At 55.5% G+C, this 19919-nt stretch overlaps 1 protein-coding gene across 1 annotated transcript in view; it reads left to right on the top strand.

Moving 5' to 3' along the window:
- Positions 1–505: 505 nt before the first annotated feature.
- The window catches only part of RYR1 (ryanodine receptor 1), a 110169-nt gene continuing 90755 nt past the window's right edge, over positions 506–19919 (top strand). The window contains exons 1-20 of the mRNA XM_058531057.1: positions 506–553; positions 5157–5276; positions 6224–6328; positions 7372–7446; positions 7538–7616; positions 7892–8004; positions 8319–8412; positions 8792–8885; positions 9034–9108; positions 9605–9761; positions 9898–10062; positions 11721–11842; positions 12285–12480; positions 15534–15669; positions 15751–15846; positions 15932–16050; positions 16723–16856; positions 17391–17632; positions 18167–18359; positions 19357–19573. Of these exons, the coding sequence (XP_058387040.1) occupies positions 506–553; positions 5157–5276; positions 6224–6328; positions 7372–7446; positions 7538–7616; positions 7892–8004; positions 8319–8412; positions 8792–8885; positions 9034–9108; positions 9605–9761; positions 9898–10062; positions 11721–11842; positions 12285–12480; positions 15534–15669; positions 15751–15846; positions 15932–16050; positions 16723–16856; positions 17391–17632; positions 18167–18359; positions 19357–19573 (2580 nt within the window). The remainder of the gene's footprint in view (positions 554–5156; positions 5277–6223; positions 6329–7371; positions 7447–7537; positions 7617–7891; positions 8005–8318; positions 8413–8791; positions 8886–9033; positions 9109–9604; positions 9762–9897; positions 10063–11720; positions 11843–12284; positions 12481–15533; positions 15670–15750; positions 15847–15931; positions 16051–16722; positions 16857–17390; positions 17633–18166; positions 18360–19356; positions 19574–19919) is intronic.

Here is a 19919-nt window from a genome sequence, read left to right on the forward strand (position 1 = left end):
ATCTCACTCAGAGTCTTTGCGTTTAATAACTTCTGAAGTCGGGAAACCTGGTGTGCATTCGGCTCTGCTGTAGGACATGAAGGAGAGGCTTCCCCGCTTACAGCCTCAGTTTTGCTCTCTGCGAAATGGGAGAACGATGGCACCCTCCTTACCACGGAGGTGGAGAGCAGGCAGATACCTTCTAGACTCTCCTCCTACGCCGCCCCAGCCCCCCCCCCCCCCCCCCCCCGCGTACCTCTGGCCACGGTCTAGGGCCTGTGGGCGGGGCTCCGAAGAAGGGGCGTGGCCGGCGTCGTCCTGGCCCAATGGGGGTCGGGGGGCGGGGCCATCCTCCCAGCTCTGTCCAGCACGCGCGTCCTCCGCGCAGTTCCATCTACCCCGCGGGTGCCTTCGGCGTCCCCAGAGGTCTCTGACCCCAGCCCGCCCCAGCCCGCCCGCCCACCCAGCCCGCGGCCCCCTCCTCCTATTCCCCGGCCTCAGCCCCGGCCCTTCGGGCCTCGACATCATGGGTGACGGAGGAGAGGGCGAGGATGAGGTCCAGTTTCTGCGGACGGTGAGTCTCTCTGCGTTGGGGGTCTCTGGGGCTGTCTCTCGGGACCCTCTGAATGTCTCTCTGTCTCTGGATGTCTCTGTCCTGATTGCTGGTGGTCTGAGTCTCGGAGTCTCTTCCTCTGTCCCTTTGGGTGACTGTCACTCTTTCTTTCTCCGTTTTTATCTCTTAGTCTCCCCCACCTTTCTCACCAGAGAGAATTAGCAGAATTGGGGGCCACAGATGGAGAGGGGGCTCTTCGGCCACCCTTTATTCTGACATTAGCGATTTGTCCTGGAGAAGGGGGGCCGCTGAAGGAGCACCCCCTCCCACCACCCTGGACGCAGGCACTTGGGGAAGGTGGTTCTAATTCCTGAGCTTAATTTAGCCGTCCCCCCTCCCCCCCACCTAGCCCTAATTCTCTTCTTGTTCCAGACTCTGACCCATTTAAAGTCTTGGGAAGGGGGTTGGGGTAGGCTGGAAGACCCAACTCCTTTGAACTCGCAGGCCTTGAGGGTCTCCTGGGAGTCCCTCTGGTTCTGGGTCTTCCTTCTTTCCTCCCCAGGTTTTGGGGAGGAGGTCAAATATGGCTGCTAATGGTCTCTGGGTGGTGTCTCTGCTTATCGGTCTCTTTGGGTTGTCTCTATGTCTCTGTCTCTCTCCATCTCTGTCTCTTTGTCTCTGTTTTTGTTCTTTGGCTTCAGGCCTTCTGCGTTTCGCTCTGCCTTTCCAGCTCCGCGTCTCTGATCCTCGGCTGGGGGGTAGGGATGGGAATTGGAACAACAGGTGTCCCTCCCAGAATAGCCTGCTTTTCTGGGGCCTGGACAGGGGACAGGGAGAGGATGGGGGGGAGGAGCTGCCCATCTCAGAGTCCTTCCCAGTTTTCCCAGTGGCTTCCCTTTCCTAGTGGCTCAGCCAGGTGCGGGGGTGTGAGTATGGGAGGGGACGTTCTCTCTTCTGGGCCAGGTATGCTGACCCTGCGTTAGCCCCTCCCCACCCCCTCCTGACCCTGGGAAATGCTGACACAGCATTCCGGCCCCAGAATAGGACCCTGGTGAGCCGGGTCTGATTTCCGGGGAGGGAGGAACTAACAGCTGAGGCTGGTGGTGAAGGATGGGGACAGCTGCACCTTCGGCCGTGGGGGGAGGCCTAGCTTCACCCTAGACTCTTGCCCCAGCTCCAGCCCCTTAGCAGACACCGTGGGTTGGGCTCTCCCCTCCTCGCTGGCCCTAACAAGACCATGAACATGGCCATCAGCCCCTGAGCAGCCACTCTACATCAGGCCCCGTGCCCAGGGCCTCGGCCTCCTGAGGCATCTAATTATATCTTTGCTGCCCTATCTTCTGAGGTAGGGCCCTATCTTTATCTCCCTGGGAGATCTGAGGGAAACCAAGGCCTGAGGGGTAGTCACTTGCCCAAGGTCAAGGGCAGTATCATCTCTGGATGCCCCGGGGCCTAGCCCTCCATTCTTCCACCAGAGGAAAAGTGGGCTGAGACTTGCTAAGGTGGCCAATGCTGGCTTCTAGAGGCCTGGCCCTGGCGGTTCTTGGCTCCACACTGAGTCTGTTTTTCTGCACTTACTGAGGATGCATGGTAGTTTTCTCAAACTTTTTGGATGTCATCCTACTAGCAAGAAATATATTTTATATTGCAACCCAGTACATGCACATACACACATACATCATAAAACATCAACTTTATTGAGGTATAATTGACACGCAATGAGTTGTACCCGCTTTAGGTGTTACAGATCAGTGAGTTTTGACAAACTGTGCACACTCGTGTCACCACCATCACAATCAAGACATAGAATGTTTCCTTGACTCTGGAAGGTTCCCTCTTGCTCTTTGCAGTAGTCACCTGCCCACGTGCTTTACATCACTAGAGATTTCGTTAGTCACTTCCGGTGTTTCATATATACTATGGGCTCATTTGTCTTGATTCACTTCTCAGGGTAATATTTTTGACATTCAGCCGTGTAGCAGGTATCAAGCGTTCATTCCTTTTTTGTTGCTGAGTAGTATTCCGTCGAGGGAATGTGCCACAACTTGTTTATCAGTTCCCCTGCTGGTGGACACTGGAGTTGCCTCCCATTCATGCTCTAATGGCCAAATTAGGTGTATTCACACAGATCTATTTTTAACTGAAACAAGTTTTGTAAAATGTAGGTGGCCTTAGAGCACGAGGGGCATGTTGCTATTTTTGGTTCTTGCTCTACTTTATTTGCTTTTTAAGCTTGGTGGCCAGAATGCTGCTTCATTTCCCTTGGATGAGTGGCGATCTCTAGCCCTCCCGGGGCTGGGGTTTCTCAAAGCGTGCCCCACGTCAGAACCTCCTGGGGGCTGGTTACTGGTACAGACTCTCTGATCCGCTGAATCAGGCTCTGGTGTTGAGGGGGGCAGGAGGGAGCCTGGGCAGCAAGGAAGCTGTATTTTTAACCAGATTCCCCCTCATTCTGATGCAGGAGAAACTTTGATAATCATTGGGGTAGTGATCAGGCCCCTGACTCTGGTTTACATCCTAGCTTTGCCGTTTGCCTGCTTCCTAACTCTGGGCAAGTGATTTTTATTTTTCTCTCTGAGCCTCAATTTCCTAATCTGGAAAATGGGGACAAAATAGGTACTGTGAGGATTCATGGGGTACACGCAAATATTTCTCTGAGCGCACCTCCTCCCACTTTCCCCCTCGCTCCTGCTGCCGCCCTCCAGTCTCCCTCGCCATCCTCAACACCTTGGCCCCAGGCCTTTGCACAGACTGCCCCATCTTCCTGGGGCATTCTTCCCGAGAGATGATAGGGCCTGATTCCTTCTCGTTACTTGGACAAGACTCTTCTCAAATGTCACCTCCTTGGAGAGGCTGTCCCTTCACCCCCTCACTGATGTCACCGCTACCCCAAAAGTCACTCTCTTACATCACCCTGGGTTATTTTTTCCATGACACTTCTCACTGACATTAAAATTATGAATCTGTTCACCTGTCGATTGTGTCTCGCCCACGAGGATGTCAGCTCCACGAGGACAGGGATTCTGTCTACTTGATTCACTGCTCTATATCCAGCTCCTAGACCAGTGCCTGGCACACAGCAGGTGCTCAATAAGTGTCAGATGAATGTAGAGTCCTGAGCAGAGGGACTAGCAGACAGTAAGTGCTTAATAAATGCAAGCTGTACGATTCCTATAAATACACAAGTGCACAGCATGTGCCAGGATGTTGGGCTTGAGGGTTCAGGCCAGAGCCATTGAGGGGCCTCCTGCCAACAGGTCAGAGCTCTCTCCCTCCTCCCAGGCTGGCTGGACAGACTGAGGGCTGCCTGTGTGGGTCGAAGCCCAGGACTGGAACATGCTTGTGTGATGTCCTGAAAGGGCTGAATGTGTGACCTCACGCCAGATGCCTAACCTCCTTGATCCTGTTTCCTCGGCTGTAAAACCGAATAACCACTGCCTTACTCCGTGGTTAACAGCTGGGATGTCCATCATTTTTGATGGAGACCTCTATCAGCAAAAATGTTGAGCACCCCCCGATGTACATTTGTATGAGTTATAAATGTAGATGTGGGCTACTACACTAATATATTAAGAGGTGGTCTAGTGTTCTAAGAGAGTGGCATATGGAGCCACGGTGTTGGGATCAAATCCCAGCTATTCTCTAAGCCAGCTGTGTGACCTCAGGAAAGTTACTTCACCTCTCTGGGCATCTGGTTCACATAATAGGACTTATCTCAGTGGGTTGTTGTGAGGATTAAATGAGTTAATACGTGTTAAGTTATTGTAAGGGACGCAGCACATAGAGAACGGCTTTATTTTAGTTAAAATTCTAATTTATAATCTTGAAATCATTTCAAACTTAGAGAAAAGTGGCAAGGTTAGTTCGAAGAACTCCCATATGGCCTTCAGTCATTTTCCCCAAATGTTAAGACTTGGTATGTCTGCTTTATCTTTCCTTCCCTCTCTCCCTCTCTCTCTATTTTTTTCCTGGATGTTTTGAGAGTAAGTTGTGGACATGATACTCTTAACACCTACACACGTCAGTGTCTATTTCCTAAAAACCAGGGCAGTTTCTTAGCAAACCACAGGACAGTTATCAGAATTGGGAAGTTCAGTATAGCTCTGACCCACTATCTCATCCACAGTCTAACTCAGCCTTCACCAGGCGTCGTGATGCTGCCCTTTATGGCATCTCCCCCATCCAGGATCCAGCCCAAGCTCAGCACTGCATTCAGGTGTCACTGGAAAGCACCCCTCAAATGATAACTGTTATTACAACAATGCACAAAAGAGAAATCAGAGAATGCTGGGCTTAAAAGCCATTTAATTCGAGGTGCTCATATTTTCTGCCCCGCTGGGAGGCCTCTGGACCAGTCAGACTTGGGTTCAAATCCCAGCTCCTCCTCCTGCCAGCTGGGTGGCCTTGGACAAGCCATGTCCCCTCTGAGCCTTGGTTTCCCCATTTGAGCACGGGGTGACACAGGCTCCTATCTCAGGGGGATGTCAGAAGCGTGTAGAGTGCTCAGCACCGGCCCTGGCTGGATAGACTGCGACCGAGGGGGTTATCACGAGGAGAAGGGCGGGGCGCGTGGCCCGTGGTAGCCGCGTGGGTGGGATGCTCTGACCCTCCGTCCCGTCCCCAGGACGACGAGGTGGTCCTGCAGTGCAGCGCCACCGTGCTCAAGGAGCAGCTCAAGCTCTGCCTGGCCGCCGAGGGCTTTGGCAACCGGCTCTGCTTCCTGGAGCCCACCAGCAATGCCCAGGTGTGTGCAGAAGGGAGGGCGGGGGGATCTGAAGGGGCGGAGAGTCTAGGGTCCAAAGAAGAGGGGTGTGGGACTCTGGAGGGTGCGTGCTGACAAGAGAGAAAACAGGGAGGGGGCTAAGAGGGAAAGGGAACCTGGGTCCGAGGTGGGTAGGGGTGGAGGTCTGAGGAGGGAGGCCAGAGGTCCCAGGGGTCTTAGGAAGTGGTGTCTGAGGGGGCAGAGGGCTGCGGATTCAAGGCCAAAGGGCCTGGGGGGGGACAGGGGGACGCTAGCAGGGGGCTGACTGGGGAGGGGGTTCAGAGCTGGAGGGAACCTGGGGTCTGAGAGTGAGGGGGACTCAGGGCCTGAGAGAGGAGGTGACCTGGGGGGAGGGGATGGGGAGTGGGAGAGGGAGGGATGTGGAGTCTGAGTGGGGCAGAGAGTCTTGGGTCCAAAGGGGAGGGCGTCTAGGAGTCTGAGGTGACCGGGCTGGGAGGCTGAGGAGGGAGGTGTGGGGTTGGACCCTCCTCTGATTTTGCAGTAGTGTTCACAGGTGTCTGAGGGAGAAGGAGGCACTGGGACTGTCTGATGGTGACATCTGGGGCTTCCTTTGGGACTGAAGAGATTGGGGTGCCACAGAGGAGCCTCCTGGAGTGGGAGGGGATGCAGTATGACTGAGTGGGGAGGCACAGGGCTGAGGCTTCTTATGACATTAGAGTGGAGGAGTGGGGTACCTGAGCGGGGAGGGTAGTGTGGAAGCTTCTGTGAGGCTCTGGTGGGAGGAGGCATAGCAGAGGCGTTTTCTGTGATGGTGTGGATTCAGGGCGTCTGAAGGGGATGGCAGAGGGCAGGGCTTCTTGGGGAGTTGGGATTGGGTCTGGGTCTCTAAGGGGTGTGGGTATTTAGACCACGATCAGGGAGTGCGCCAGTGCTCGGCCCCCACTCACATCTCCCCACCCCACCCCCAGAATGTGCCCCCTGATCTGGCCATCTGTTGCTTCGTCCTGGAGCAGTCCCTGTCCGTCCGAGCCCTGCAGGAGATGCTGGCCAACACCGTGGAGGCCGGCGTGGAGGTGAGGCGCCCACTCTGGGCAGGACCAGAGGGATGGGTGGGAGGACCTGGGGGTCGTTTACTTTCTGATCTTCTTCCTCTCTCTGCCCCACCCCCCACAGGCCCTCAATTTGGATAAGTGGGTAGGTCTGGCCTCGGGTGTCACCTGTCCTTCCACCTCTCCTGACCCCAGGTCCGCCTCTTGGGCCCACATCCTGCACACAGGGGCTGGGGGTCTCCCCTACCCCGGGTGTCAGGAGCTGTGGAGCCCAGAACAGGCCAGGCAGGAAGGCAGGAAGGAAGGAGGTGGGGGCTTCAGAGCCCCCGTCCCCCCCTGCTCCTTTCTCCTCTTTCCTGTCCTCGTCCCCAGCCCTGACCCCAGCTCTTCTCCGCATGGGACCCCTCCCCTCCCCTCCCTCCCATCCCACCTGTGGGCCCCCTCCCGTCCAGGAGTGGGTCCGCCATGTGATCACATGGCCCCATCACATGGCCCCTCAGAGCATGGGCATGTGAGAGCCGGGATGGGAGGCATGAGCCATCGGGCGACCAGGTGGACCCCTCCCAAGAGGGGCCGGGTGTCCTGGTGCTCAGGGGTGTCTGGCAGCACAGGACGGGTCCCCATGGGTGATGCTCATATATTTAACCACGGATAAGACTGTTCTGGGACACACTGCCCACAGCTCAGCTGTGTTATGACAGGTTAGAGCAGAGGCAGCTGAAGTCCATGGGACACGAGATACTGGGGCTCCCCCGAGCATCCCCAGGTACCCAGAGGAGGGGTCCAACCTCCCTGAGTGACTTTGGGGCCTGGTTAACCTGGCGAAGGAGGCAGGGAGGACAGACTGGGCTTCGGGGAACATAAAACACTCCATCCACAGGCTTCTCAGAGACAAGCCGTTGCTTCCATGGGTGGGGAAACTGAGGCAGAGAATCTGTTGAGGGTCTGAGCTGAGGCTTCCTTGCGGCCAGGCCTGAGCGTGGTATTTTATGGGGAGCATATTCCCACTTGGGGTAGGCCAGATGTCTCAGGGGTCTGTGCTGACTCTGCCCCTGCTCCTTCTGTAGTCGTCCCAGGGTGGGGGACACAGGACACTCCTGTATGGCCATGCCATCCTGCTCCGGCACGCGCACAGCGGCATGGTGAGTGCACCAGCGAGGGGTCACGGGCAGGGGGCAGGGGGCGCAGTGCCTGCCGGAGGATACTGACACCCCCCACCCTCTGCAACCCTAGTATCTGAGCTGCCTCACCACCTCCCGCTCCATGACTGACAAGCTGGCCTTCGATGTAGGACTGCAGGAGGACGCAATAGGTGCGGGGGTTGGGCACGGGATGCTCTGGGGGCAGCGATGGGGGGCTTGGAGCAGAGAGTCTGGGGCTGTGGATGGACACATTCTCGACAGGGAGACTTGGGCGAGCATGGGGGAACCCTAGGCAGAGAGCCTGAGGGCAGGAATGGGGGGCAGTGAGGCAGAGGGTTGGTGGCAGCAGTAGGAGAATATTGGGCAGAGGGCTCAGTGGCTGGGAGTGCCTTGGGGAACAGCACTCTGGGCTGCCGTCATCCTGACACTCCCCCCCACTCCATAGGAGAGGCCTGTTGGTGGACCACGCACCCTGCCTCCAAGCAGAGGTCGGAAGGAGAAAAGGTCCGCGTTGGGGATGACCTCATTCTCGTTAGTGTCTCCTCCGAGCGCTACCTGGTGAGCAATCCTACTCCTACCACGGCTCCTACTGCCCCCAGGGCTGGGCGCTCACAGGATTGGCCCCATCTCCTCATCACTGGTTTGCCTCCTCTCTGGCCCCAATGTCCTGACTCCCAATTTCCAGGTTCCTGACCTCTGACATCAATTTCTGGTTTCTGACCCCGCTTTCCCATTTCCTGATCTGTGACCTCTAATTTTCGGTCTCCCATCTGCTGGTTTCCTGGCTTCCACCCCTGCTTTCTGGCCTCTGACTCTGAAACAACTGCCCGCCCCACCATCGTCTCGGACCACCACATCCCTGTGGCCCGCAGCATCTCTCGACGGCCAGTGGGGAGCTCCAGGTTGACGCCTCCTTCATGCAGACGCTGTGGAACATGAACCCCATCTGCTCTGGCTGCGAAGAGGGTGAGGGCCCCAGACCTCTGGCCCCCAGCCTGAGACCCCCAAAACAGACCTCCCACGCTGCCCCTCAGACATGCCCAGACTGAGCCTTGTAACCTCAGACCCCAACTATGACCGTCACACTTAGATTCCAGCTGACCCCAGATCCAGAACTCTAGAGCCCAGGCCCCCAAACCTGAAACTCAATAGCAGACTCCCAAACTCAGACCCCAAATCTCAGACCACTACTTCTCACCCTGAAACTCAGATTTCCAACTGCAAACCCCCAAACCCAGCCCCCAGCCTCCCACAGGAGAGAAGCAGGGCCCCTGGACTCTACTTTTGTTGCGGGCTTTCTGGGGCTCCAGCCCCACGGTGACCACCGTCCCTTGCTCCTCTCCAGGCTATGTGACCGGGGGCCACGTCCTCCGCCTCTTCCACGGACACATGGATGAGTGTCTGACCATTTCCCCTGCTGACAGCGATGACCAGCGCAGGTCAGGTTGGGGACAAGAGAGCCCGGGATCTCAGAGCGGGGGTTGGGCAACGATCGGCTGGGGGGCTAGGCCGTATGAGTGAGGTTGGGGTCAGATTCTGGGGGGTGGGAGCCTGAACCCCTGACCTCACTCTCTCCCATGTCCCCAGACTTGTCCACTACGAGGGGGGTGCTGTGTGCACCCACGCCCGCTCCCTCTGGAGACTGGAACCACTGAGAATCAGGTGGGGGCGGGAGCCGGGCTGGGAGAGGGGATTGGGGCCCCTGGGGGGCCTGGGAGGAGAGAGAGGGTCTTGAAGGAAGATCTGAGGAAGAGACTGGAGGGTTTCGATGGAAAACCTGGGGAGCCTAAGAGAGCAAGGAAGGTCCTCAGGGTTCTAGAATCTTAGAGGAAAAGGAGGTCTTAGGGGATGGTGGGGGGTCCTAAGGGAGAGATCAGGGAGTCCTGAGTGAAAATGTGGGGAGTGGAGGATGAGAAATGGAGGGTCTGGGAAAACTGGGGGCACTGGAGGCATCTGGCGGGGCCTGAGGAGCTGTGAGGGCCTGAGAGGATTGGGGTTCCTGAAAGAGGACTGGGGGTCCTAAGAAAGATTTGAGGGCCCCGAGGAAGGTTTGGGGCACCCTGGAAGCGGGCTGGGGGCTTGAGGAGGTTTGGACCAAGACTGTGGTGTCCATGGGAGGATTGGGGGTCCTCTGACCCCTCACCCTCACCCTCGGCAGCTGGAGTGGGAGCCACCTGCGCTGGGGCCAGCCGCTGCGCATCCGGCACGTCACCACCGGGCGGTACCTGGCGCTCACCGAGGACCAGGGCCTGATGGTGGTCGATGCCAGCAAGGCCCACACCAAGGCCACCTCCTTCTGCTTCCGCGTCTCCAAGGTCAGCGGCTTCAGGGTGCCCTCCCCCATCTGGAGCCCCAAATCCCGTCCCAGCCCCTGCTCTGCAGTCTCTTGGTGGGGCTCCCCCATGAAACACACAGGCAGAGGAGGCTGACCTCTGTCCCCTGTCCCTGCAGGAGAAGCTGGATATGGGCCCCAAACGAGACGTGGAGGGCATGGGCCCCCCGGAGATCAAGTATGGGGAGTCGCTGTGCTTTGTCCAGCACGTGGCCTCGGGCCTGTGGCTCACCTATGCCGCCCCCGACCCCAAGGCCCTGCGGCTCGGCGTGCTCAAGAAGAAGGTGGGCGCCTAGCAGGGAAGGGGTCGGGGGAAAGCACGGGAAGGAAGGGGACTGGGGGGTGGTCATGCTTGAGCCTTCACAAATTTGAGGACAGGACTGAGAGGAAGATGGCGGCTGGGAGAGAAACAGAGATTGAGAGAGACAGGAAAAATCAGAGGGATATATATGGGGGACAGGAGGGGGAGGGAAGAAGGGAGAGAGAGAAAGAAAGAGAGAGAAATAGAGACAGAGACAGGGAAAGGCAGAGACAAAAAGATATGGAAACAGAAAATAGAGAAAGATAGAGACAGAGAGAAAAAGGCAGATAGTGACAAACAGACTGAGAACAACATTCAACAAATAATATTGAGTACCCAAGTTGTTCTGGATGTGTGTGGGGAGAAATAAGTGAGCTACACAGACCTGTTCCCTGCCCTCCCAGTGCTCAGACATGGTGAATAAACTGCCTTTAATGGAGTACACAGTTTTATAGCTACTTTTGACAGAGGGAACAGCATGTGCAAAGGCCCTGAGTACGAATGAGGTTGGATCCAGTTTGGCTGGAGTGAGTGAGGGGCGAGCAGTGGGAGATGAGGACAGAGAGGTGATGGCTGCAGATTGTATGAGGCCTTATGAGCCATGGGGAGGTTCCTGGCTTTCACCCTGCGTGAGATGGAGCCATAAGAGTTTTGTGCAGGCCAGGGAGGTGACCTGACTCGGGTTCACAGGGTCCTTAACTGCTTTTGGGAACAGACTGTGGCGGAGCAGAGCTGGAGGAGGGAGACCAGGGAGCAGACTGCTGTAGCGGTACAAGTGGGAGATGACAGTGGACGGGGTGGGGCTGTGGAGTGGGGAAACCTGGCAGATTCTGGTTGTATTTTGAGGGTGGAGCCAACAGGATGTTCTGACAGATTGGATACGGGGTGAGAGAGAAGGGTTGAGGGTGACGCTATGACATTCGCCCTGAGCAACTGGAAGGATGGAAGTGCCATGAACCGATCCGGGGAGAGCAAAGTGTCAGCTCGAGGGGACAGGAATCTGAAGTTTGACCCTCAATGCCTAGAGCAGAGCCATTGAATAGACGTGCTGAGTTAATGAGTGGGAAGATGAGGGAGCCGTCTGCAAAAAAACGAGGCCTGTAGCTGGACACACGGGCAGAACATGTAGGTCTGGGCCCGAGGGGGACATGTGGGAGCCGTCAGCAGAAGGATGGTGTTTACAGCCTTGGGACTGGATGGGGCCCTGGGGAGGTGAGCTCAGGGGAAAGCCGGCCGCCATGATGGTCTCACCTCCCAGAAAGGTGTTCTGTTGGTTGTTCTGTCTGGGACCTGTTCAGTTTGGGGTGCTGTTAGAGCTCTCTGGTGGGGGGATATTACAAGAGTAGATACAAGTGGAGAGGGTCCGGCCTGAGACAGACAACAGACAAAACAGAGACAGAGAGGGAGAAGCAGAGACAGAATCAAAGAGGGACAGAGACAGAGAGAAAGAGAGACAGAGGCACAGGGAGACATAGACAGAGAAATTTGGGGCAAAGAGAGAGAATGAAAGACAGATGGAGAGGGATAGAAGGATGGGCACTGGCAGAGATTCGCTGGAGGAGGGGCGGCTTTGGGGATAGAGTCTGGTGGCGTGGCCCTGAGTGGCAGGCCCCTCCTGACTTCTCTGTCCCCCACTGCCAGGCCATCCTGCACCAGGAAGGCCACATGGATGACGCACTGTCGCTGACCCGCTGCCAGCACGAAGAGTCCCAGGCGGCCCGCATGATTTACAGCACTGCTGGCCTCTACAACCAGTTCATCAAGTGAGCCGCCAGCCCGCTCTGCGCGGGTGCCAGGCCACACCTGGACCCCCTGCTCCTGGCGTTCATGTACCTGACCCCTTTAATCTCTGCCTCTGACAGCCACACCCCTGTGTAACATACACATGACCTCTAACCTCTAAACTCTGACCATACACTTGACTGCCAATCTGACCTCGACCACTATGACTCGGACCGATCACCACCTAACTTTCACACCCCTGACACCCAGACCCTTGACCCTGGACTTCCCCAGCCCTGACTCCTTCCACAAACCCCTGTGTGAGTCCCAGTCCCAGGTCTGCCCTTGGCCACTGTGTGACCTTCTCTCTACCCGTCTCAGTCTCCTCCTCTGTTGTGTCTGTGGGAGTGCCATGGGGGCCGGGGGTCGGGGTACTAGCGGGCGCCTCCGGGCCCCTGGCTGACCAGGGCGCGGTCTCCGCAGAGGCCTGGACAGCTTCAGCGGGAAGCCGCGGGGCTCGGGGTCGCCGGCCGGCACGGCGCTGCCCATCGAGGGCGTCATCCTGAGCCTGCAGGACCTCATCGGCTACATGGAGCCGCCCTCCGAGGAGCTGCAGCACGAGGAGAAGCAGAGCAAGCTACGCAGCCTGCGCAACCGCCAGAGCCTCTTCCAGGAGGAGGTGGGGCCGAGGCCGGGGAGGGGCGGGGTCTGCGGGCTCAGGGGCGGGGCCTGCGGGAGGGGCGGGGCCTCGGTGTCGGGCGGGGCCTGCGGGAGGGGCGGGGCCTGAGGGACCCGGGGATGCAGTGATCTGAGAGGGGCGGGGCAGGTGGAGAGGCACTAGCGGGGACCCCGGCCTGTGCGAGGGGGCGGAGCCTGGAGGAGGGGCGGGGCGTAGGCGGAGAAGGGGCGGGGCCTGAGAGAGCCGGATGGAACCAGAACGATGAGGCGGCGCCGGCCTTGTACCCTCACCTGGAGAAGGGGTGGGGCCCAGGTGAAGCTCAGGGCCGAAGTGAAGGCGAGGTCTAGGAAGAAGTCAGAGCAAGAGCGGGGTGAGGCTGCCGGACTCAGAGGGCCGTGTCTGTGGGGGCGGGACCTGGGGGGTGGACGAGCAGAACCAGAACCCGGCACGCAAGGGGGCGGCAGGGCCTGAGGTGAGTCTTTAGGCTTCAGGGAGGGCAGTGTAGGGAGGGATCTCAGCGGAGGTGAGGGGCTGGGGGTCTGTGTGTTATGGGAGCACGAAGGGAAGAGATGTGGGGGGGGGGTCTCCCTTCAGCACGGGGTCTGAGTGGGAGGGGCCGAGCGGGGTGGGAGGAGGGTACTGAACAAAGGTCGGAGGGTCTGATGTCTCCACAGGGTGATAAGAGTGCATCTTCATTTAAAGGCTTCCAACTTGGCCCCCCTCCTCTCCAGGACCTCCCAGTCTGATGGGGGAGGCAGACCCAGAAAGGATAATAAAACTTACTTATGGAGTGGAATCAGTGTATGCAAAGTGCCTAGAACAGGGTCAGCATATAGTCGATGCTATGTAAGTGTTGTTAGTGGTTATTATTACCTGGAATTTAGCCCTTACTGTGTGTTAGGGGCGCTATATACACGGCATCCTCTGGGTCACCCCATGGGGAATTGTAATTCCCATTTTACAGATGGGTCACTGAGCGCAGAGAGGTTAAATAACAGCCGTCTATGCAATAAATATGCCAGGGGTGCAGCTGTCAACAAAACAGACAAAAATCCCTGTCCTTGTGGAGTTGACATGGGGGGAGGACAGATGATCAATAAAATAAATAAGTAAATTCTGTGGTATATTAGATGATGAAAAGTGCTAAGGAGAAAAAGAAAGCAGGGAGCAGGGAGCCGTGGGGTGGTTGTGATTTAAAATAGAGTGGTCAGGGAGGGTGACCTGAAGGGAGAGAGGGAGCCAGGTGGACACCTGGGGCAGGGAGAGGGAGGAGACAGAGTGATGAGCAAGTGCGGAGGCCATGAGGTGGGCGTGTGCTTGGCAGTTTCCAGAATAAGAAGAGGCCGGGGCGACTCAAGCAGAGTGAACCTAGGGGAGGAGTGGGAGGAGATGAGGGTAGACAGGTGACAGGAGTCAGGCTATGGGATGACTTTCGCTTTGGGAGCCACAGGAAAGTTAGGTCTCCTACAGTCACAAATAGTGGCAGAGCCAGTCTGTGTGACTCCAGCCTGCCTGTGCTCTCTGCCACGATGCTCTGCCTCTCTTACTAGGGATGCGGGCCCCGGGATACAGATACAACAATGGTCACAGCAGCACTACTCGTAAGAGCCTAAAACCAGAAACAGCCCAAATGTCCACCACCACTAGAATGGATCCACAAATGTAGCATATCCATACAATGGATATGGGTACCACTCAGCAATGAACAAGCTACAGCCACGTGAAACAGTGTTCTTGAATCTTAAAGCATAATATTGAGCAAAAGAATCCATGTACAAAAGAATACATATTGTATATCTGAAGTTCCAAAACAGGCAAAACTCAATTAGACTGTTTCCGTAAAAGTCAGGATGACAGTTATCCCTAACAGAGAGGGCTGTGTGATCAGGAGGGGCATCCAGGGGCTTCTGGGTGGCTGGCAATGTTCACTTTCTTGACTTGGCTCATGGTTACACAGATGCTCTTTATATCTGTTTTTTAAATCATATACATTTGCTCCTTATTATTCGCAGATTCTGTGTCTGAAAATTTGCCTACTTGCTAAAACTATTTTGTAACCCCCCAAATCAATACTTGCAACACATGTGTGGCATTTGTGGACATATCCAGAGTGGCAAAGAATTTGAGTCATCTGATGTGCATGTTCCCAGCTCAGGCTGAGCAAAGGATGCTCTGCCTTCTTGTTTCAGCTCTCAAAATGTAAACGAGTGTCCTTTTCATGGTCTATTTAGTGCCATGCTTTTTGCATTCTGGTGCTTTTTGTTGATTCACTAAGTATAGTGGTGAAGTGCTGCTAGTGTCCCTAAGTGTAAGAAGGCTGTGAGGTGCCTTACAGAGAAAATGCGTGTGTTAGATCAGCATCATTCAGGCACGAGTTATAGTGCTGTTGGCTGTGAATTGAATGTTAATGAATCAACAATATATACTAAATAAGTGTCTTTAAATAGGAAAACATGTAAAACAAGGGTGTGTATTGATTCATTGGCGAGAATGTTGTGACCACAGACTCAGGAACTCTCAGTATGTCCCCTGGGAGCCACAGTTCACATTCGCTAATTCAGCATTCGCAGTGACTTGATAGAACCTAACTACCACGAATAACAACAAATGACTGAATGTGTTTTATGTGCTTTTCTGTGTGTCTGTTATAATTTACAATGAAAGAAGACAAAAGACTAAAATGTAAAAAAAAGAGAAAGTGAAAAAATCTCTCTGATGGTTGGTGTGGAGAGTGAACTGGGCCAGTTAGGACCAGGAGGGGGGTGCTTGGAAGTGGATGGGATGGAAAGAAAATTGTGGAAAGAAGACAAATTCAGTCCTGATGTTAATAAGGGTGTATTATGTTGGAGACAGAGGCAGAGAGGACAGATGCAGGGAGCTGAGGAGGAGAGGAGGGTGATGGGAGTGCAGGGGGACATGGAGCTAATGGCACTGGTTCAGGTCTGGGAACACAGTCACTCGTTGTTGAAGGCTTATGAATTAGAAAATCCAAGAAGACAAGGAAGGGAGGGCCTGGGACTCCTGTGGTGACCCCCCTGTTTTCCCCACCCCAGGGGATGCTCTCCCTGGTCCTGAATTGCATCGACCGCCTAAACGTCTATACTACTGCTGCCCACTTTGCAGAATTTGCAGGGGAGGAGGCAGCCGAGTCCTGGAAAGAGATTGTGAACCTGCTGTATGAACTTCTGGGTAAGGGGCCCCAGTCCTGACGCTCCCTAGAGCCCCCCACGTCCCCAGTCCCACTGGTATGACCCCTCTTTCCACCCCCAGCCTCCCTGATCCGTGGCAATCGTACCAACTGTGCCCTTTTCTCCAACAACCTGGATTGGCTGGTCAGCAAACTGGATCGGCTGGAGGCCTCGTCTGGTAGGAGAACCCAGGGGGAGGGGACAGGGACTTGGGGGAGGGGAGGGCTGCAGCCGCCTCCCCTCTCACTCTGCCACCTGTGCAGGGATCCTGGAGGTGCTGTACTGTGTCCTGATTGAGAGTCCTGAGGTCCTGAACATCATCCAAGAGAACCACATCAAGTCCATCATCTCCCTCCTGGACAAGCATGGGAGGAACCACAAGGTTGGCCCCTCACCCCTGACCTCTCATCCCCTGAACTCTGAACCCAGACCTCTCCCCATGGCCCTGGAACTCCCCACTCCCTTCACTCCCCTCCCGCATCTCATCTCTTACCTGGATTCTCTCCCACATGCTTCCATCTCAACACAAGGGTCTCAAATTCATGGTTCTTAAGTGGATTCTGGGCCGCAGATGTGTTTCATTAGATCTCTGAAATGTTTTTTGAATTTTCCAATTATACACTCTCCAGTTTGCCGCAGGTCCTACCGGGCCCCACTGCATTGTTTCACCACTTCACATATTTACATTATCCATCTGGCCCCTGAAGACCCAAGTTTGCAACCCCGGCTGATCTCAGGTCTCATCGAGATCCCTGTGCTCTCTTGCTGACCCGACCCTTTCACACTTCCGCCGACCTCTTACCTCTTACTCCAGTCTCTCCTTTCTTAGACTGCTGATGCCTCATCCCACCTCATATGACCCCCAGCCTCTCGCTTGACCTTTCTCTTTGACCCTCGACCTTTCTCTGTGATCCCTAACCTCCCACTTTTACCACGTCCTCTCAGTCAAAATCTCCATCTCCTGTCCTGACACATCATCGTTGACTTCCCACACTGGACCTTCCATAAACCCCCACCCTGCCCTCACACCCTGACCTCTGACCTTGACATCCAGGTCCTGGACGTGCTGTGTTCCCTGTGTGTGTGCAATGGCGTGGCCGTGCGCTCCAACCAAGATCTCATTACCGAGAACTTGCTCCCTGGCCGTGAGCTTCTGCTGCAGACAAACCTCATCAACTATGTCACCAGGTCTGGCCCCTAACCCCTGATCCCAGTCTGACCTCACCCTGACCCCAGAACTCAGACCTCTCAACCCTCCCTCTGCCTCAGAGGCTCCACACCCAGGTGGATGTCTCTTCCTCCATCTCCCACCCCAGGACACAATGCCCGGTCCTCGCAGATGTCCACTCTTGCCCCAGCCCACCCGTGGCTCCCCACTCCTCTGTTCTCGTTCCCTGCTCCATGTCTGCCTCTGTCTGTTCCTCTCCTTTTCTGTCTCTCTTTCTGTGTTTGCTCTTTTTGTCTTTGTCTGTTCCTTCTCTCTCTCTCTCTCTCCTTTGTCTCTCTGTCTCTCTCTCCATTTCTGTCTCTCTCAATTTCTCCTCCATGTCTTTTTCCCTGTCTCTCTCCCATCTCTCTCTGTCTCTTACTCTCTGTCTCCATGTCTTTGCCTTTCTTTTTTTTTCCTGTGTATCTATTTCTTTCTCCCTTCCCTCCCCGCCGCCAGCCTGGCTCTCCTCTCCATCTCTCCCTTATCCCCCTCCTGTCCTGTCTCTCCTGCAGCATCCGCCCCAACATCTTTGTGGGCCGAGCAGAGGGCACCACGCAGTACGGCAAATGGTACTTTGAGGTGATGGTGGACGAGGTGGCTCCATTCCTGACAGCCCAGGCCACCCACCTGCGGGTGGGCTGGGCCCTCACTGAGGGCTACACCCCCTACCCTGGGGGCGGCGAGGGCTGGGGCGGCAACGGGGTCGGCGACGACCTCTATTCCTACGGCTTTGATGGGCTGCATCTCTGGACAGGTACCTGGACCCTTCTGGAGGACCCTCAACCCTGATCATTGACCCCAGAGTTTCCAGGATTCTTACCACACACCTTGGAGCTTTGGGATCCTGACCCCCAAAACAGGCCAACTTTTGGCCCCTTAATCCTCATTTCCCAAGACAGTAGCCCTAGAGCTTCCAAAATCCTATCCCTAAAATGTTTCTTCATAGCCTCTAGAACTCGGACCCCAGAGGATGTATGATCTCTGACCCTAGAAATCCCAGAAAACTGCCCAGATTATGACCTCTGATCTTTGACTTTTGACCCCAGAGTTTCCAGAATCCTAACTCCAGGAGGATTTTAATCTCTGACTCCACAGCTCTCAGGATCCTAACCTCAGGGGAACCTTGACCTCTGCCCCTAGTTTCAGAGCTACAGGACCCTCCATGGGAACACTTGACCTTAGAGATTCAGACCCCAGAGGATGCTTTGACATCTGCCCCTTGTCTCTTGAGACCATTGGTTTCACGGGACCTCTGACTTCTGACCCCTCCCTGGTGACCCTGGTGCAGGACACGTGCCACGCCTGGTGACTTCCCCAGGGCAGCACCTCCTGGCCCCTGAGGACGTGGTCAGCTGCTGCCTGGACCTCAGCGTGCCTTCCATCTCCTTCCGCATCAATGGCTGTCCTGTGCAGGGCGTCTTTGAGAACTTCAACCTCGATGGGCTCTTCTTCCCTGTCGTCAGCTTCTCAGCTGGTATCAAGTAAGGACTTGTCCCTGTCTCCGTGCCAGTCCCCAGACCGGGACTGTCCTGAGATAGCCTCCGCAGTCACTCCAGGGCCTCCTCTGAGGCCAGGACCTGGCAGCCTACCCTCTGACCCCTACATGAAGGTCCCAGTGACGTCTACATGATCCCAGACACTTTCAGTGTCCTCCCAATGACCCAGACCCTCCCAATGACCTCAGCTTCTCCCCAACACCATGTCCTTCCAGTGACCTCCAAGTGTCCCCAAAATTTCACAATGACCTTCTAATAACCCCAGACTCTCCCAGTAACCTCCTAAATGACCTCAGAATCTCCCAATGACTCTATACCATTCCAATGACTTCCAAATGACTCCAGAATCTGACAATGATCTTCTAATGACCTCAGACCCTTCTAATGACCCTCCAATGATCTTGGACTCTCCCAATGACTCCATGCTCTTAACAACTTCTCAGTGACACCAGCGTATCCCAATGATCTTCCAATTCGTCCAAAATTCTCCAGTGACCCCTCAATGACCCCAGTTATTTCAAAGACCTCTCAGTAAGTGAGTCTTTTCCCAATGACCCCAAGCTCTGTGAATGACATCCCAGCCACCATTCAGTGGCGATTATGGTTCTCTCATAGTTACACCAGATTCTTGGTGACTTCCAAATGACCTTCTTGGTCTCCTCCCCCAAACCTTCCAATGTCCCCAAACACTCTGTTACCCCAGGGTCTCTTCCAGAGGACCTTCCCATGACCTTGCATTAACTCCACAGTGACTCCACACTTTTCTTTTTTGATCCTCCAATGATTCCCATTGGCCTCGGATATACCTTTGACCTTAGACTTTCCTTTCTGACTCCTAAATGACCTCCAAGACCCCATGACCGCCCAGTGACCTCAGGTCTCCCCAGAACCTTCCACTGATCCCAGGATTTCTGTCCTACCCCCCTGAGCACAGAATCTCCCCTGTAAACTAACCCACAAGTGACCCCGCTCTCCCATCCAGGGTGCGGTTCCTCCTTGGTGGTCGCCACGGTGAATTCAAGTTCCTCCCTCCCCCTGGCTACGCCCCATGCCATGAGGCTGTGCTCCCGAGAGAGCGACTCCATCTGGAACCCATCAAGGAGTATCGGCGGGAGGGGCCCCGGGGGCCCCACCTGGTGGGCCCCAGCCGCTGTCTCTCACATACCGACTTTGTGCCCTGCCCCGTGGACACTGTCCAGGTACTGCCTGCCCTGCAACGGTTTCCTGGTGAGGCAGACTCTCTCAGGAGAGCTCCTCTGGAGCTGGGCTGGAAGCTGGGGACCTTGTTGTTTAACAGATGGGGAAACTGAGGCAGAGAGGAGGCATGGGACTCGCTCAAGGGAGAATCCCAGTTTAGCTTCCTAAAGAAAGGAATATTAGTGCCCCCAATTTACAGTTGAGGAAAGTGAGGCCCAGAGAGGTTAAGCAAGCTGTGCAGGTCACACAGCTGATTTGAATCCAGGCGGTCTGATCCCAAAGCCTGTGCTCTTACCCACTGCCATCTGCTGGACATCTCTCCCACCCCTCTTATCCTAGCTTGAATTC

The sequence above is a fragment of the Diceros bicornis genome, chromosome 34, assembly GCF_020826845.1.
Source record: "Diceros bicornis minor isolate mBicDic1 chromosome 34, mDicBic1.mat.cur, whole genome shotgun sequence".
NCBI lineage: Eukaryota > Metazoa > Chordata > Mammalia > Perissodactyla > Rhinocerotidae > Diceros > Diceros bicornis.